The sequence below is a fragment of the Microtus pennsylvanicus genome, chromosome 1 (assembly GCF_037038515.1).
Source record: "Microtus pennsylvanicus isolate mMicPen1 chromosome 1, mMicPen1.hap1, whole genome shotgun sequence".
Lineage (NCBI taxonomy): Eukaryota > Metazoa > Chordata > Mammalia > Rodentia > Cricetidae > Microtus > Microtus pennsylvanicus.
The window spans coordinates 61505590-61525349 of NC_134579.1; the positions used below are offsets into that span (position 1 = coordinate 61505590).

The following is a 19760-nucleotide window of genomic DNA, read 5'->3' on the forward strand; positions in this document are numbered from 1 at the left end:
AGATATTTTTCCCACTGTCAGTTATAACAAAACTTGGTATACTCGCTTCAGGTTAGACCTGAAAATAATCTTAAAAGAAAAAAAAAAGCCTTAATGAGATTCAACTCAATACAGCATTCACTCACTTAAAGTATGTGACTGTATTTAAAAATATTCTTGCCTACGTTCCAGAGAGGCTGAGTCTTCAGACACTGAAGCTCAGCACTGACTTCTTGCAGAAAGACCACCAGCAACCCTGGCACAATGTAAGATGGTCTTGGTGTTTGCCTCCAGGTTCTGAGCACAGCTCCCAAAGTCTTTATGTCTTCCGGACTGGCTATAATCGTTCACCATCTTTTGTCCCCGAATTCTGACAGAGTGCCTGAAATCTCTCCAACTTCCTCAACGGTGGAAGTGGAAGAGTCTTTTGTTACTGAAGCAGAGCTCTTAAATCCCTGGGAATTTCCTGGGCCAGAAAAGCCTCTTTTGTTTTACTGAGTTGACTCTTGACGGGACCCTAGACAGCTTCAAGGTGAAGCTGTGCATCAAAAAAGATGAGGTCTTAACTAATCAGCCTTCGATTTTCATCATACTTTCCCTAGCCTCTCTTGAGAAGCCTTTACATGCATAACACTCAGAGCGCCTCTAGTGATCAATGCACTGAGGAGAGTGTGTACTCCAACTCTGGACCCTTCCAGACTCACGCCACATCTTTCTGCTCATCCATATCCTTTACAGCAAAGTAGTGAATACAAGTAAAGGGCTTTTCTAACTTCTATGAATTATAAAACTGAAGTGTAGAGTCATGGGAGCCTTCAGTTTACTTAAAATTACATCTGAAAAGAGGGTGGTTTTGTTCAGGCCCTTTTGTGGAATTGCATTCCAGCTCAAGTACTGGCAGAACTGCATCCAATTATAGGGTTCCAATGGTGGCCTAGGAGTTAGAAAATTGGTTGTTGGAGTATGGGTGTAAGGAACCATTTTTTTTTTGGTAGTGCTAGGTACTGACCCTAAGATCAAGCTTCTGCTAGACAAATACCGCATCACTACTAAGCTATATCCACAGCCCCATCCCACACACTTGGTATCTGAAGCATCACTAGGTAGAAACAGATGATAATAACTGGTGTCATCTACTGACTTATCAAGAGCTAAGGAAAACCATTAACTCCTTGGCTGTTTTCACTGTTAGTGCTGGGGACCACGGTCAGGCCTTGCTCACTGCTAACTTTCCATGCTGGATTTCACAGGAAAATCAGTTTAAAAGATAAGCTTGCTGAAATGAGGTGGGTGGGGTTTGGAAATCACTGCCCTCCTAGGCTTAGGCTTCACTTCCTTCGGATTAAACTGTTAATCCATGCATGTTGTTCTTCCCTTTCAGTGCTGTTCATGTCCATTTCATTCACCTCTGAACAAGACTTTAAGTCAAAAGGGAATGAAAGCTAAACTCTCGCCAAAAATAAATACAAGGGCAAAACAAATAAGATATTTTCAAACACTCAAATGTGGGCTGAAATGGTGAAATTAAAGTATTTTTAGAAAATAAAAGAAACTTGGCAGAGATAATATGCAAAGATTGTCAAAGAATTCAGAACAGTAGGAATAACCTTACAGGAACTCTCATTTACTCAACGATGCTACGCTCTCTTCCTCACCAGGATTATGTACAAATTAGACAATGTAAATTTTTTTGGTCAAAAAAAAAATCAAATAAAATACATTAATTTTAAGGCAAAGTGTTATTATAAAAACTTCACTGACAAACAGGAAGTCTCTGTCAGCCAATCTAAACATCTACAAATCTATTTAGGTCATGAATGCTGATGACTTACTTAATCCAGGCTTTGACACAGTAAAACAACAGCTATGAGAAAGGTAACTTCAAATATGGAAGTCTGAGAGGTTTCCAAACATCTGTGCTGGTCTCTGGAGCTGCTGCTGTGGTCAGAATTGTACCAACAGTGGTCTCTAGAGCTGCTGTGGTCAGAATCGTACTGACAGACACTGGTCTCTAGAGCTGCTGTGGTCAGAAGTGACTACAAAACACGTGCTATTTATTAAATCTGAGAAATTTGCACAGCTTTTTTTTTCTGGAAATGGGGGCTTTCAATACCACTCAAACATGGCAAACATCTAAGCTCCCAGAAATATCACTTTCCTTTCCTGTTTTGCTATAATGACCTGTGGTTTCTAAGCCTTTTCTAATTTTCAAACTGAGGCAATATTACACCTCTGAGGTTTAGCAACGTTGTCTTATTGTTTTGAAAGAAATATTTCTGTGTGTCTAAAGATAAATATGGTTAACTCATTTCCAACTATCCGAATAAATTACAAGGAAAATCTTAAATATTAAAATCTCATGTTAGTTACAAACAACAAAATACCCCCTATAGCATCATAATTTCCACTGTTCTTCTAACATAGTAATTCAATGCTCCATGCTTTATAACACAGAAGAAAACCAATATTTAATAATCTAACATCAAGATTAGCCAATATAACTCTAAAATCAATCTTTCTTATCTTCTCTCCTCTACCCACTAATCATTTACACCCTTTCTCCATCCTGTCTGCCTCCATTCACTCCATCCTGGATACAATCTGCTCCACAGACTTCATTTTAGGCAAGCACATCCAATTACCCATAGGCTATAAGCCAGATGCAAGAGTGCCAGTGTTCTTGAATGAACAAAAATAAGCCTTTATTGTTAGAAGCAAAAGTTGCCAATTCAAATTTTCCTTTGAGCTTGATGTACCCTTTCAATAACAACTGGTTAACAGCATGAACTCAGAAGAGCTGGCTGATGTCATTAACCAGCTGCATATATTAGAGCAAATGACTAACATTGTCTTAAAACTTAGGTTTCTTTATTTGTAAAACAGGAATACCCTTTGTTGCCGAGGACTGCTTTGAGGATAGGATGAGATAATGTCCCCAATACAGCAACTCTGGGCTACTGGATTCATTTTCCTATACCCCATAAAACCGGGTATGCTAGCAGGTTTCCAAGACCAGGACTCTACAGGTGGAGGCAGGAAGATCAGAATTTTAAGGTCCTCATTGACTATATGGTACACATGAGGCCTGCATAGGCTACACGAGACACTTGGTTGGGGTGGGTGCTGCTTGGTGTAGGTTTGTGTGGGGGACGCCTGCTAGGTACTGATGTGAGATTTACCTCTGTAGGCTGTGATTACCATTAAGGAATAAAGAAATTGCTTTGGGCCTATTGATAGGGCAGAACTTAGGTAGGTGGGCAAAACTAAATGGAATGCTAGGAGGAAGAAGGAAGCGTGGGAAAGACGCCATGGAGCCTCCAGAGACTTTGCTGGTAGGCCACAGCCTCATGGTGATATACAGACTAATAGATATGGGTCAAATTAGGATGTAAGAGTTAGCCAATAATAGCTACAGTTAATGGGCCAAGCAGTAATTTAATTAATTCAGTTTCTGTGTGATTATTTCGGTTCTGGGTAGCCGGGATGAATAAGCAAGCCTTCCTCCTGTTATACAAGGTACTGTTAGAACTGGAGGTACACGTGGGCAGGACAGGCAGGTGAGGGGCTCAGACTACCAAGGGCATTGTTAGAAACTGTGTGCACAGCCCAAGCTAAGCGACGGCTTACGTTCCTAAGCTGCTCCCTAGGCTTGGGTGTCGTACCTATTTCTCCCAAGCCACTGGTAAGTTCTGTTACTCTGTTTTTGTTACAGGGTCTCACACAGCCCAGCTACTTACCATGCTTGTTAATATGTCATCATCAAGAAGTGGATCAACATTTTCCAATGTTTCTTAAATATTTTTGTTTGTTTTGTTTATAAAGAGTTATCTTCAGACTGGCCTTGAACTTACTGTAGAGTTAAGGAATTCCTGCTTCTGACTCCACCTCCCAAGTGATAGGATCAGAGGTGTGTCATCACATCTACTTACTGTATTCATTAAAAAATATGTGTAAGAATACCCCAATTTTAAAATATACATACATTTATTTATTTATTTATTTATTTATTTATTTATTTATTTATTTATTTGGGGGTGGGCCACATACACCACAGCAAATGTGTGGTCAGAGGACACCCTATGGAAAATCAGTCCATGCCCCCCCCCACACACACACACCATGTAGGTCCCAGGGAAGGAACACTGTGAGGCTTGGCTCACAGTAGTTGCCTTAACCCACTCGAGCCAGCTCGCCAGCCCCGGAAATAACAAACCTAGTCAATAAAGATAATTCTCAATAATTAGACTTCTTTCAAAAGTTTTGTAATTTGGAAGGGGGTATTTATATCAACTTCCCTATAAACAGACATGGCTTCATGCAATTTTTACTGAAATAAACTGCTACCATTATGAAAGGTAGCCATACTTTGCTAAAACTGAGTATCAGAAGAGATATTCTGTAACTTACTAAAAAAATTTAGAAAATATTAAAAACTGTTACATAAGATTCCTACTCTCCCATCCCTCCTCTCCATGGTGAAGACTGGACTGTCTTGAGAAGACCACAGTCGTCACACACTTTTCCATCCTGTTCTACAGATTCTGTGTGAAAGCAAAGGAAATGGCACCTTACAAAAAGTAAAGCCAGCAGGGACAGGACAGTGGCAGTATCATGGAAGCATATGCCCAAGCAGGAATTCCAAATCACCAAGGAAACTCATATCATAAGCTTTCAAGGTTCTAGTCTAGAAGGACCAAAATTTCTGGGATTAGTTTCTAGCTGACAAAGTATTTTCCCCTTGCTGAGCAGACAAGCCCGGTATTAGAAATAGGCTTACATGACAACCAGTCCAGGGCAGGTTAAATGTCTGAAATAGAAAAGCAAATCCAGCTATAGTCTTGGCTTTTAAGAGTCCCAGAAAATATCGAAGTGTTTGTCAAATCAGCCAAGGCAGTAACATTTTTATTCATGTTGCAAATGGAGAAATGGGAGAGAATGGGAAAGGCAGTGAGGGAACAGGAGGAGCAATGTAAGGAGGCTACCAGGATGCTAAAGGGGACAAACAAGGAGGAGTCTCCAAAGACCGATGCTTCAGAACCAGATTTGGTGGCACATGCCTTTAATTCCAGCACTCTGGAGGCAGAGGTAAGTGAATCTTTTGAGTTCAAGTCCAGTCTGGTCTACAAAACACAAACTGAGTTCCAGGACAGCCAGGGCTATACAGAGAAACCCTGTCTCCGCGAACAAATAAAAACTGACGGTTCACTTCACTGCACGACCTCACATCAGCTGACCTCGGGTAACTCATTCCTTGATCAACATTTGAAAAGCATATAAGCATATGTCATAGTTTTTGTAAACTTGACACAAACCTAAACATAACTGGTGAGAGGGAATCTCACCTGAGGACCTACCTCCATTAAACTGGCCTGTGGGCCCTTCCTTTATTGCTGACTGAGCCCGGAGGGTTTAGCCCACTGTGGGCAGTGCCACCCTTGGGCAGGTGTGGGCTGTATAGAAAGTGGTTGAACAAGCCAGTAAACATTATTCCTTCATGGTCTCTGCATCGGTTCCTGACTCCAGGCTTCTGCCTTAAGCTACTGGCCTAACCTCCCTTGATGAGGGCCTGTAACCTATAAAGTTCAGTGATCTTATTCCTCCCCAAGCCACTTTTGGTCGTGGTGTTTATTACAGCCAACAGAAAGCAGAGCAGAACATTAGAGCATAAAGTATTTTTCTTATGTATTCCAAAATAGGCAATCTGATTTGAAGACACAAGTATTTTTCTGTCTTTAAATGTTTTTAAAACATTTAAACTGACTAAAGAAAGGAAATTGATTCCCCTTTTATTAATTCCTGATAGGAAATGTGATGGGGGACTGGCAAAGGAAAAGATAATGAAACAAAGCGGAGTCTTCAGAAGAAACTTCTAGAGCTGGAGATGGCTCAGTGGGTGTTTGCAAGGCAAGCCTGGAATCCTGAGTTCAGACTCCCCAAACCACACAAAAGCCAGAGGCAGCAGTGTACTCCTGTAATCCCTGTCCTCCTACGGAAGGGGGAACAATAGCCTGGAACACAAAGCACAGCAGCAGAAATAAAAGAGAGCCGCCTAAAAACAAGATGGAACACAAGAAAGCAACTCTGGAAAGTTGTTCTCTAATGTCTAGGTATGTACTGTAGCACACGTGTAGAGAGAGAAAGAAAGAGAGAGGGAGGACTGGAGGGAGGGAGGAGGAAAGGGGGAGGGAGAAGGGAGGGAGGGAGAGCTCTTAACAGGAATCCTAGTGACTCTGCCTTGCTCTGATTCCTCTGGAGTTCTTATGTTCTTCTAAGCTGTTTTTGTAACATAAGGACTCTGGCCTTTGCTTTCCATTCCTTTCAGATGTTACTAAGCATACAGAGAAGCTAAGTCATAACTGGCTGAGTGACAGGAAGAAAAACTCAAAAAGCCCAAAGCTGTATTTCTATTTCCTGGCTCATTTTGCTAAGTGATTGCATCTTGGTCCCTAGTGACAGAGCCTGAGCTGTAGTCTGGGCAACATCATTTACTAGACTGTAGAAAGTTAAGGAAGTCCTCAGCTTCTCTTCACGTCCTAATACATTTCTGACTGACAAAATTGGGATGCTAATACCCCTGCCTTTCAAAACTCATGTGAGGACTAAATGATAGCACCTGATATTTAGTAAATTCTCAATGAACTACTCATCATACTCAAATCCAAAATGCCCCCCCCCCAGCATAGTACAAGCATTTTCAATCAGTAAGTCTGACTTAGTTGTAATAGTCAATGTAACACACTTTAGAATGATCTGGTTGGTCTGTGAGCCTGTCTGTGGGGGAACTGTCTTAATTACATTAACTGCTGCGGTAAGACCCGGCCTAAAGTGAGGAGCTCCATTCCGTGAGGATCCTAGAGAAGAGTGTGAACCAGGATGCATGCACTCCTTCTCTCGCTGCCTTGTCTTGCCTCTGAAGGCTGCAGCTGGAACTGTAAGCTAGAATAAATGGTTTTCCCCTAGGTTGTTCTGTCAGGAATAAAACTATGACAGGACAGAGCTACTACATACATGTGACTAGGGCCGTAAGAGTTCACCGATGTGAATATGTCAAGTGACATAAGAATAAACATGTCTCATTTTTCAGATTCCATTCATCCATTCATTCATACACACAGATTTTTAACTTGGTCTCAGTGGCTTTTCTAAGGCTTTCCCTGAGTAACTCAAGAAACAGTTAATTGTTATGCTTATTTATATGTCTCTTATCTCCAAAACAAATGAAAACAGAAGGCCCTTCCATACAGTCTGTGTATACCTAGTACCTGAAAAACATTGGAGGATCAATCACTAGTTGAATGAATAAATCATCAAAATCTAACAAACACATGAAAATATTTAAGTACTTTCACTTTTTATCTGATGGTTTTATTATTGCATTGAAATTTCAATTTAACTATTAAGTCAAATAAAAATCTGCACACTGGGCTGGAGAGATGGCTCGGTGGTTAAGAGCACTGCCTACTTGTCTAAAGATCCCGAGTTCAATTCCCAGCAACCACATGGTGGTTTACAACCATCTGTAATGAGATCTGGTGCCCTCTTCTGGCCTGCGGGCATGCATGCAGGCAGACTACGGTGTACACAATAAATAAATTTTTAAAAAAAGGGAAAAAAATCTGCACACTTTCTTTACTGTATATATGAAAGTGATGTTTACTTAGTGATATACAAAACAGTTATTTTAAAGAGTAGAACATCCAACCAGGCATGATAATACAGTACTCAGGAGGCTGAGGCATAAGGACAGACTTGAGATCCAGGCCATCTTAGACACAGAGTAAGACCCTGTCTCAAAATCAAACAGACATGCGCACAGTTGGCACTGCGCTGCAGCACAACAGCCACTTCAGGCTTCTTTCTGGCGGCAACAGAGATGCAGGGAAGTTACTGACAATGAAGGCTGTTTCTACCGGGCAGAGTGTGTCAAAGGACCCCAGTTCACAAATTCTGTATGCACTATGAAACTACATCAAAATAACATTGGGGCAGGTACTTAACTGAGTAGTACTCCAGAGAAATCTAAAGAGCTTAACCTTTTCACTGTTACTGTATTTTCATCATCATTCTCAATTCCATTGAAACATAAAACTCTACAGACATACCAACTTTGCGCTGCGCACGCTCTCTCTAGTCCCCCAAAAACTTTTAATCAGTTCCAAAGAAACATCTTTTACAATGCTTAGGGATATCAAAGGAGAAAAGCCAACAATCTACCAAATCAAGTCACTTATAAAACTTGGTTTTACATTTATTAAAAAATACACTTGCTTTAAAATAAGACTTAAAATTTTAACACATAAACTAAAAAGTGATCTTCCAAAATACTTGTTTGTAAATCATTAACACTGATGGAGACACTGGCAGCTGTCACTTTCTTGACACAGTAAGCCATATAAAGGGCAACATACAGTGTTCCAAACCATTCAACTGTCCACAAGCTAATTGGTATGAGTGATAATTTTACTTAGCTCAAGAAACAGTTATTTCAGGAACGTTTTCTCCTTATATGTAATTTACGTTATTATGAAACTATTTCAAAGGAATTCATTGGGACAGAAAATTGAAGCCTAGATAGCAATACTGCTTTACCAAGAGAGAAAAGGGCAGCAGAAATTTATGGTTTTAAGCAAAAAGAATGACTAGGGTGGTAAAGGCCATGAGCCTTATTGGGCACCTTCCCTCCCTCCGTCTGATGTGATGCCAATCATCTTAGGGAGGACGCACTCACCGGTATGGATCTTCTCGTGTCTCTGAAGCAGGTACTTCTGAATGAAACGCATGTCACACTGACTACATTGAAACGGTTTTTCGCCTTAAAATAATTTGACATCCATACATTAGTTAATGAATAAAACAACATTTTAAGTCACTACTTCTGAGGATAAGTCTTAGAAGCCCAAATTTTGAAAAATTCTAAAACACCATAAGATTTTAAAAAAAAATTTTTTTTCATTAACAGTTCTATTTTCTCTCAAAAATTTCCTACAGGATTTAAATTTTTACATTCCATAATCATACAAAAATAAAACCTTATTTACATCCTTCTAATAAAAAAAATAGAGAATCTAATAAGAAAGAAAATGAAAGGTATACACAAGTTAAGAAAGCATTCTCTAGGACACCTCAGGTGTTGACGTTATCTCCTCTTCCTTATCTGCAGTCAAGCCTGCCCTGTTCTCCAGGACTGACCATCCCATCCCTCTTTGCCCTTTTACCTATTTTCTTCACAGAGTTCGCAAGTGTATAAACACCCTTGAGAGAAACCCAGGCTTAGAAACACTCCCTCTCTGCTGGAGCCCCGCTTCACCTCAGAGTGCTGGTGGTCTGTTCCACCAGGAAGCCTTGCTTCAGTGCTGCAATGCTCCCTGACAACCTCCCACCACACCTTACAAGAGCAGTCTCAAGTCTCAAATGCCTTCCCACCCACTGTGGCCAGACCTTCACAGAGGTGATTCCTGGTGTTCGCTCCGCAGCAGTGAACCTTCCCCACACCCTCTGTCCTCTGAGGGCAGGGCACTCCTAACAGCCTCCTTGCATCTCCTTTCCTTTGGCTTCTGGCCATCACTGCGCTGTCCTGGTTCTTCTACTCTCCCTCACTGCCCTCTCCTTTACCCACCAAGTCATCTAACATTTCCAGCAGCTTCTCCAAAGGTGTGGAATCAATCTTCAGTTCTATTTTCAACAATTTCAGAATTTTTAACTTCTACTTTTGTTAGCTATCATTTCTAATATCTGACTTCCTGTGCTGGTCATACACCTGGCACAGAAAGAGGAGGGCGACAGGTTCTTAATACATTCTTAAGCAGTTTCTCTAGTTAAATAGAGTGCTTTAAGGCAAGTAAGTACCCAATTAAGACTTTTATATATATATATATATATATATATATATATATGCTAATTATCTTCTCATTTTAAGTCTTTCTTGCTTTCCTCCTAATAGTATGTCTACAAATTCTGATTGACAATGCCAAGTTAGCTAGGTTCTAAAGACTGGATGATATTTATAGGAAGATAAAAATAACAATGATAATAATTTTAATGGCCACAAGCCCACTTTTGTTCAATACCTGTATGAATGAAGACATGTCTCTGTAAGTGATAGTTCGTTCTAAAGGCAGCATTGCAGTGCTCACAAACGTGAGATTTAGGGGTTTTCAAACCAAGTGATCCATCCTCATTTATTGTAAGGATCTAGTTTAAAAAAAAAGGCAAAAACAAAAGAAAGTTTTTAAAATGTAAATAAATACTACGTTTTAAAAGGACAGTATAAGCAATGGTCACTGGAAGCTTGTAAATTCTTCAGAAATAATCTGGAAAAGATTAGAATAGCAGCACCTTTAATGCAGGAAAGTGCGGTGTACTTAGATTAGGTAAAGGCAGTATAAACCCTGAAGCACTTGCCACCTCCGTGGTCATGCTGCCGGCCACCAGAGGAGTGTCCCCATAAGGAGCTGCTAGAATAAGCACAGTTTAATTTTCAATTTCAAATTCTCTGGTATGCAGAGAGAAAAGTCAGGTATCAATCAATTACTGAGAATAACTAAAGCACAGAAAACCAATACAACTTAATTCTATGTGATTGTAAACAGAGAAATTCTATCTACTTGAATAAAATAAACATCAGGATTTGTTCAACACAAAAAGGTTCAGAACCCATAGCATAATTTTTTATACAAAAGGACACTATCTAGAGAGACAGCATCTAGCCATATTATCTATCTAAATATAGTGTCCACATGTATATATGAATATGTATATTTGTATATCTTTAATAACTACATATTAAAAAGGATGATGAACTGAGCACATAAAATAATGGATAGACTGTACTGACTTAAAACATTTTTTGAGTCAGGTAAGAGTTTACCTGTTATTATTTTCTTATTTTTTAGAAAGGAGAAAATGAAGTTTCCCAGTACTTTGTCTCATCTAGCACCTCTAAGGTACTGTAGAGCTAGCACTGCTGAACATGTCCTAAAACACTCATCACATAAACCAGTGGGAAGACAGGAGAAAAGAAACCAGCCTAACCATCCTGAGTATATTGCAATTAAGAACACTGTGAGTATGGGCTGGACAGTTACCAATAAAAGCTCACCTTCAATCTCGTGAATTCTACCTTACCAACAACTTACTCAGCGTGAGCATTTTATCTGTCAGACACATAGCAGAGTGATAAGAAAAAGGGATTCCTTTTATCCTTACTGAGGAGAGAGGAAAGGTGGCAGAGTATGAGTGAAGAAGCTTAGACAACTAAGAGAGAATGTCAGATGTCATGGACATGAGGAGCCTGAAGCAGGAGGACAGAGAGTCCAAGGGCTACACAGCAAGAACTTGAGGGCGAAAAGAGGGAAGACAGGACCAGATCAGGAGGCAGGAGCCAGAGCCGGGAAACAACTTGGGAGGTGAAAGCCTACAGAAAGTAAGCTAAGACTGGTGGCGCACTAACCAGCACTCAAATGCCGATGCAAGCGGATCTCTCTGAGTCCAAGGCCAGCCTGATCTTCACAGAGAGTTCCAGAACATCCAGGGCTATGTAAAGGGACCCGTGTTACAACTCAACACTTCACCTCTAACACACAGGAGGGAGGCAGGCAGGCAACAGATTGCCTAACATAGGAAAGAGAGATCTGGACAGCATCTTAAGAAAAGACAAAGGACTGTGGAAACTGACTAGGGCCTACAAACACACAACTACGATCCCTTCTTCAACCCAGAAAAGAGAAGTAGTAAAGGAAAAATGACTTTAATCTTTGGAGTATCTTTTTACTTTAAATTCAGGGAGACAGTTCAGCCTATACTACATGCAAATCAATGATAATTAGTATGCAAATTATACAGGATATTTGGGTTCTGGGCAAATTGCCAACATGGTCAACAATGCTTCAAGTCTATGCACCCAACACATAGAAGGGACACATTTGGCAGGCGATTGGAAGTGGGTGTCACAGCTTCCTGAACAGACAGTGAGAATAAAAGTCTGATTTCTGGCCAGTCAGGTTTCAATTTTTTTTCAGTTCCTCTAAGTCACATAATAATAATGTAAATTAACATTGTACAAAAAGAAAATACACAAACCCTCTTAAAATAGGATTCAAATATGCAAAAAATGATGCTAAGTATTACATATAATAAATAAGATGATAATACCAGGCTTTCTGCTTTTCACATAGGTTGATAAAAATAAGATCTGAGTGCCAAAAGCCATGGCAGTTCAATGGCTTTCTACAGCATAGCAACGGGGAGAAAAGGCCTTGTAGGCATAGCTCTGGCCTATGCTGCATTCTGAGAAGCGGATATAACCCTTTACGGACAGTTAGGAGTTCTGGGTAATTATTTTCAGCACTGGAAGTCATCATGCTATCTTCATTCAAGTCTTAATTCAACGTAGAATTATACAGATGAAACAGACACCACTACTATTATGGCAAACACACTAAAACCAATCCATCATATTTATAAGTTCAAGTACAAATATCAAACTCTCAGACATTTTAAATTAAATTTTCTTTTCCTTTGTGAGGCCAGTGTAACAAATATTTTTGTTTACAAGGTTAGAGTAAAATCCACCTTGCCACAAACAAGCATCAATGGCTTTTCCTATTTGCAATCTGTTTGAAATGTATCCACACAAACTTGCCTGTTTCACTCACTGCTGTAATCCCAATATCCAAACGTGGAGTCTGGGGCACAGTGGATTCTACACCTATCACTGACAGAGTTAGCTATCTGCTACCCATACCAAATAGCCCTCACAACCCAATACTTCATTCTTTAAACAAAAACAAACAAAACAAAAAGTTTTCTAAAAATGTACTTGTCCATCTAGTGGCCTTCAGATCATCCACTGACTAGGTACCATAGAAGAGAGAGCATTCCAAGACAAAGTGCAGGCATGGAAGGAACAGCACACTAATTCTGCCAAACTGTCTTCCTCAGTATACACTTGACTTATCCTTTTTATAAAACTTTTATTTATTTATGTATTTTATGAATGAGTGCTCTGTCTGCATATATGCATGCATGCTAGAAGAGGGCATCAGACCCCATTATGGATGGCTGTGAGCTGCGTGTGGTTGCTGGGAATTGAACTCAGGTTCTCCACAGTCAATGCTCTTAACTGCTGTGCCATCTCTCTAGCGGATTTGGCTTATTCTTATTTACACCCTTTCAGGATCTTTTTAAGTTTTGTGATCCAATGATTTGAGACATTTACCCTAAAGATTAGCTGTCTTGCTTGTTATTAGTAGCAAAAAATATTTTTGCTTTGCTTTCCCGCCACTCGACATATGATCACCATGACAGCAGAAGCTGGAGGTTAATGTTTTAATTCCTAGGACATAGGAGACAGCAGTTTTTAGTTTTGGTTGGGGATTCTGTTTTGCTGGCAAGCGTGTTCAGAGTCCAGAGTCCCAAGCTTGGAATTACAGGTGTGCTCCTTCAAGCTCGACTCTCAGAGCAGTAGCTTGAGCTTCCTCCTATCACCACTACTTCAGCACAATCAGTGCATTACACAGACCGAGCAAGTCAGGCTCTCCTCTTACCAAGAGAACAAATTAGCAGTAATCTAAACATCCACCAACTCTTGTGAGTTTCATATTTGTCTAACAGAGTTAAAGTAAGATTTTACAGTAAAAAAACCTATTTGGTATCTTATGAAATTTCCTAGCTATTCTGTGTCCCTAATCTCATGGTTCATCATTTATTTTTATTTTGAGACAAATTTATTTCTAGCTAGAACCACATATACTTATTTATATATTTAGTACATACACACACATGGAGAATGGGAGGGGCCTTAGGAGTGAGGAGGGCTCTCTTAGTAATACACCACTTTTTAACCAAGCAAAGGTCTAAACTCTGCTTATTCAATTGAGAAACTTCACTCCGGGATCAATCACACTCCTCCATGAGAAAAGGTTCTTCTCAAAAGACAAACATGGCTTTTCACGTTGTATGTGTTCATATTTTAATCTAATGACTATGGACTTTATGACACCTTTCAACATTAACTGACATCACTCTTTAAGTCATTCAAACCTAGAGAACTTAGAGATGATCTAAACCAATGGTTCTCCACTTGTGGGTCACAACTCCTTTGGGGTTCAAAGACCCTTTTGCAGGGGTTGCATATCAGATATCCTGCATATTAGAAATTTGCATTACAATCATAACAGCAGCAAAATTACAGTTATGAAGTAGCAAGGAAATTTTATAGTTGGAGGTCACCACAACATAAGGAACTGTATTAAGGGGTCACAGCATTAGAAAAGTTGAGAACCACTGATTTAAACCCTCACCAATTATGAGAGGTTTTACTTACAACTGAGGATGTGAAAGAGACTTTCAAGATTTTCTTCCTGACAGTCACCCCATCTCACTGACAACTGGTCTTAGAAAAGTCCCTCGTGTTTCCCGAGTGCAAACAAACAGGTGATAGCCTCTAAAAGATGGCCTCTTCTCACTATCAGAATCTTAATGGTTCACCTCTATGGAAAACAATTTCTCCACAATGCATTCACTCTTTGGGGGAAACCAGATTAATGGATTACTAGTATGCTACTTTTCTAATTTTCTTCCTTCATTTTCTTGTTAGCATTATGTTTGCTTTCCTATTTTCATTTCGAGTCTCAGTTAATCTTCAAAGATAGTTCTTCCAAAAACCAACGGGACATGGAAAAGAGTGTGACAAATGTCTAACACATCCATTCTTCTTTTAAAGTATTTTTTTCAGATGGATTTAATCCCAGCACTTGGGAGGAAGAGGCAGGTGGATCTTTGTGCGTTCAAGGCCAGCCTGGTTTACAGAGTGAGTTCTAGGACAGCTAGAACTACACAGAGAAACCCTGTCTCAAAAAAAAAAATTAATAATAATAATAATAACAAAAAATACTTTTTTCACATTAACTCTCTTCCTGGGCCAATGGTATACTCTAAACTGCTGGAAGATGACCGTATGGTTCATAATCCATGTATGTAACATGCCGTCCTTTAGGAGTCCAGCGTCCTCTAAACAATTAGCTCCTACTCAGACCTCCTAGGGGCTCTAAAAACAACCCACTTCCTTTCCTTAGCTCGTCAGGAGACTGAGCACTCAAATTATTTATTAAATGAAAGGGAGAAATACAACAAAATAGATGTAATTAAAATCATGTTGCTTTTCTTAGTTGATTACTAAAGGGTTTGAAAAGCCTAGCAATTGTCTATACTACCTGATTACAAGAATATTAAATTTTATTAAAACACTTTGTAGAATCCATGAATGTTAAGGAAATAATAACAAAATTCTTTTGAGCTGGAAAACATCTCATAAAGGGTAATAAAAGTCAATGGCAATACTTCATTTATCAAGATTTAAGAGTCTTCAGCTTACATGTACATCATAATCACATAACATTCTTTTCATGTATATATACATACCTCCCCGCTCCTGCCTCCCCTCCCTGCAAGTAAGAATCTTCACAGATGGAACCTAGATGTCTGTACCTGGAAAATGTGCCACAGGCAAGCAACAGAGCCTGGGAGGTGGGGTGTTGAACCACTGACAGACTCCACAGACTTCTAACAACTCTAGCTATCTGTAATACAGAACAATGCAGATTTAAAGGGGCAAAACAAAGTGATGCTGAGTAGCCCACAGATTCAGCAATGTAACAATGAGTAGCCTGTCCTTAAGGAATGAGACAGTGAAGCAAGCAGAGGCACTTCCAAAATACAATGCTCAAGTCTCCACCGTGAGGGGAAGAACAGTCTCCTCACACAGCTCTTTCACTATATAGGTGATTTCAAAGGTTTATTTACATCAGCACTGAGACACCAGAGGGTGATTTTTGATTAAATGAAATATTTGTGGTTGGGGCATAGTAGGTACTTCAGCAGTAAGTAGGGCACCTATCTGGCATGCATGAGGCTCTGGGTTCTAAACCAATCTACTTCAATCAAAGCAGCTCTTTACATCTCTCACCCAAAAGAGAATCTGACATTTGAAAGAGAAAGTGACTACAGTTTCCTCTATTTTCATAAACAGATTATTTCACAATGGAGAAAATCCCTTAATCTAGATACTAGTCCTCAACCCAGTTACAAAGCATTTCATCTACTTTAAGATGGCAAAGGTTCACAACATAACTACCGCTTGCTGTCTGCAGCAGCTGATGATGGCGGAGCAATGTGCCACCACCACAGCTAACCTGATGGGAGCTCTGATCTGTTCACCAGATCCAATCTGACACAATGACAGCATAGGCTACAGATACTGGGGATGGGCAGACCAAGGTTTGCAAAAGGTTATGAAGGAGACTAGCCCTTTAAAGATAATGAATTCTAGTTCTCACACCATCTACTACTTATTATTTCTAAACATTCACCCTCTGACAACTTTCCCCAAAGTCATAAACACTTTCTTAGCATACACAACATCTTGAACTTTGAGAAATTTAAAAATTGTCAAAAAACTTCAATCAATGAATTGATTTATAAACTATAAACCCAAGATAAACTTGTCTGTCTTCATGTGAAAATGGCAGAATAAGTTACTTACATAAAATACCTGAACTATGGCACTAACACACTTTTGAAGAGATGGGAAAAAACTGGGTTACACTTCAAAGTTCTAACATTTCAGACACAAAAAAATCGCTCATCTGGAAAACTGCAGATCAATGTCAAAAGTAGCCACACAGTTCTCTGTCCACTACATGTAACATGTAAGAACAATTTTTGTTTGTTTTTTTGTCCTTTTTTAAGACAGGGTCTCTACACAGTTCTAGCTGTCCTGGAACTCACTCTGTGGAGCAGGCTGGCCTCCAACTTACAGAGATCCTCCTGTCTCTGCCTCCCAAGTGATGGGATTAGAAGCATATGCCACCACTCCCTGCTGTGAAGAATTTTTTTGAAACAAGGTGTGTGTGTGTGTGTGTGTGTGTGTGTGTGTGTGTGTCTGTCCCTGGCTGTCCTCAAACTCAGAAATCTGCCTGTCTCTACGTCCTGAGTGATGGGATTAAATGTGTGCACCACCACCGCTCAGCTGTTGTGAACAATGTTAAAGTAACGATTTTTGTTATTCTCACTTCTATCAGCTCTGTATTATTTACAGTACTTCACTTTCTGAGACCTCCCTAAAACAACTGCCCTGAAATGCTGTCCTGCGTATACTGCACTTAGAACAGGTTGTCTCTCATCTGGCTACTACATTGATCAGGACAAAATACCTTGGTGGTGCTTTTAGAAATCGTCAAAAAACTGACTTAGACAAACAAAACTCTGAATATACAATGTGTTTTGAGAAATGCCTCAGTAGGTCTGCGAATATAACTCAGAAGTAAAGCACCTGTCTACCACAGATTAGGCACTGGGTGTGAACCTCAGCACTCTCCTCACACCCACCAAAGGCCTAGACAGCACATCACAAAAGGTTCTGGGTAATTCTTTACTGGACAGTAATAATCTGGACGTCAGTGAGAATCTCAGAAGGTATTAAATTGGGACTGCTGGAGGGTTAAGTGGTTAAAAGCTTGCACCATTCTTGCAGAGGGCCTGGGTTTGACCGCCAGTTGTGAGCGGGGAGCTTACAAAGCAACCACTCCCCTGGGAAACTGCAAATCAATTAGCCACACTTTTTTTTGCCCACTATATGTAACAAGCAGGCAGCTCACAACTACCTATAACTCCAGTGGCAGGAAATCTAATATCCTTTGGTGCAGGGGAGATGGCTTAGAGGTTAAGAGCACTGGCTGTTCTTCAGAGGTCCTGAGTTCAATTCCCAGCAACCACATGATGGCTCACAACCAATCACCTATAGTGGGATCTGATGCCCTCTTCTGGCATACAGTCACATATGTAGATGGAGTACTCATATACATAAAATAAATATCTTTAATAAAAAAGAAATCTATTATCCTTTTCTGTCTTCCAAGAGTAACAGCATTCATAAGCAAGCAAGCACGTGTGCGTGCCCGCATACACAATCAAAAAATAACTGCCAAGTGTGGTAATGCACGCCTTTAATCCCAGCACGCAGGAGGCAGAAGCAGGTGGATCTCTGAGTCTGAGGCCAGTCTGGACTAGAAAGTAGCCAAGGTTGTTAAAGAAAACCCTATCTCAATAAACCACATCTCAAAAAACCACAATAATAATAACAACAACAACAACAATAACAACAACAGGCTGAGGAGATGGTTCAGTAGTTTACAACACTTGTTGCTCTTGCAAAGGACCTGGGTTTGGTTCCCAGCACCCACACGGCTCACAGCCATCCATAACTCCAGTCCCAGGAGAGGATCCAATACAGATACCAGGCATGTATGTAATGCATATGCATACGCTGAGGCAAAATACTCCTATAAATAAAATAGATCAAAGTTTTATAAAATTAAAACAATGAAAGTAAATCCTTCAAAAAAAAAAAAAAGAATTAAACTACAGACTAGCACCAGAAAAGCGCGGTAATAAAATATCTAGGAAAATATATAACTTAGCATATATATAGATTTAAAATCTTGAAACAGAGGTAAGAGTCTTCCAGAGGACCCAGATTCAGTTCTTAATGCTCACATGGTGGCTCACAATCACCTATAACTACAGGTCCACAGCAGCTCTAAAGCCTTTTTCTGGCCTCTGCAGGCACCAAGCATTCATGTGACACTCATATCTACACAATAAAAAAATGCACACGATAAAAAATAAATAAATCTTAAATTCTCAAAACAGATCCCCCATATGTAAACAAGTGAGCACAAAGTAGAACAATCAACTATTATTGCAGTTTTAGAAGTTAACTTTTCACAAACCCTGAAATTACTGAGGAATTTGATTTGTTGATGTAAAGAACAATAACAATAAAAACAAATCACAATCACTGAGAAAAACAAGAAAGGGGATCAGGGAGAAAAAGGATTCCATAAAATGAAACACAAAATGTCAAACAAATAAGAAATATAAATTCAGTATGACCCAAAACAAAGAAATGCGATTCCAACACAGAGTGACTTCATGGTAAGCTACAGAGGCCAAGTGCATAGCTAAGAAAAATGTTTATAAAACTTTATAAAGCTGAAAATATAGCTCAATGGTATAATTCTTGCCCAGGATGAGCAAGGACGTGTGTGTGTGTGTGTGTGTGTGTGTGTGTGTGTGTGTGTGTGTGTGTGAGAGAGAGAGAGAGAGAGAGAGAGAGAGAGAGAGAGAGAGAGAGATCCCTAGCACTATAAAAACAAAAGACTACTGTTGTTAACTTTTAGTACAAAAATAGGTTAAACAGACTGTACAGTTGAAAAATCAGAAAATTACATTTACACAAATCCACTAAATTTTGAAAACAGAACTATGGCAGAGAATCAAAATCTGTTAGAAATAGAACTTGAGGGGCTGGAGAGATGACTCAGAGGTTAAGAGCACTGAGTGATCTTCCAGAGGTCCTGAGTTCAATTCCCAGCAACCACATGGTAGCTCACAGCCATCTGTAATGAGATCTGGTGCCCTCTTCTGGTGTGCAGGCATACACACAAACTAAACACTGCATACTAAATAAATAAAATCTTTAAAAAAAAAAAGAAATAAAACTCAATTATTTTATACTATAATTTTTAAACTTTGATACAATAGGCATATGTTCTATATCCCTAAGACAGTAGCAAGGAGTGTTCTAACAATGAGAAATGAGGAGCAGGAAGCAGTTCCCATCTCCATGGTGTAAACATCCCCACCATGGTTAATGCTAATAGATAACAATGCCATTATCAACTGGCTCACAAAACCGCTAAACTTTAGCAATCTGTTCTTGT

The 19760-nt window shown here is 39.7% G+C and overlaps 1 protein-coding gene across 8 annotated transcripts in view; it reads right to left on the reverse strand.

The window, feature by feature from the left end:
- Znf148 (zinc finger protein 148) overlaps positions 1 to 19760 on the reverse strand; it is a 122441-nt gene that overhangs the window by 25355 nt on the left and 77326 nt on the right. For all 8 annotated transcript variants that reach the window (XM_075965878.1, XM_075965816.1, XM_075965825.1 and 5 more), the window contains 2 exons: positions 10047 to 10170; positions 8708 to 8791 (listed from right to left, as the gene is read on the reverse strand). In XM_075965878.1, coding sequence (XP_075821993.1) covers positions 8708 to 8791; positions 10047 to 10170 — 208 coding nt within the window. The remainder of the gene's footprint in view (positions 1 to 8707; positions 8792 to 10046; positions 10171 to 19760) is intronic.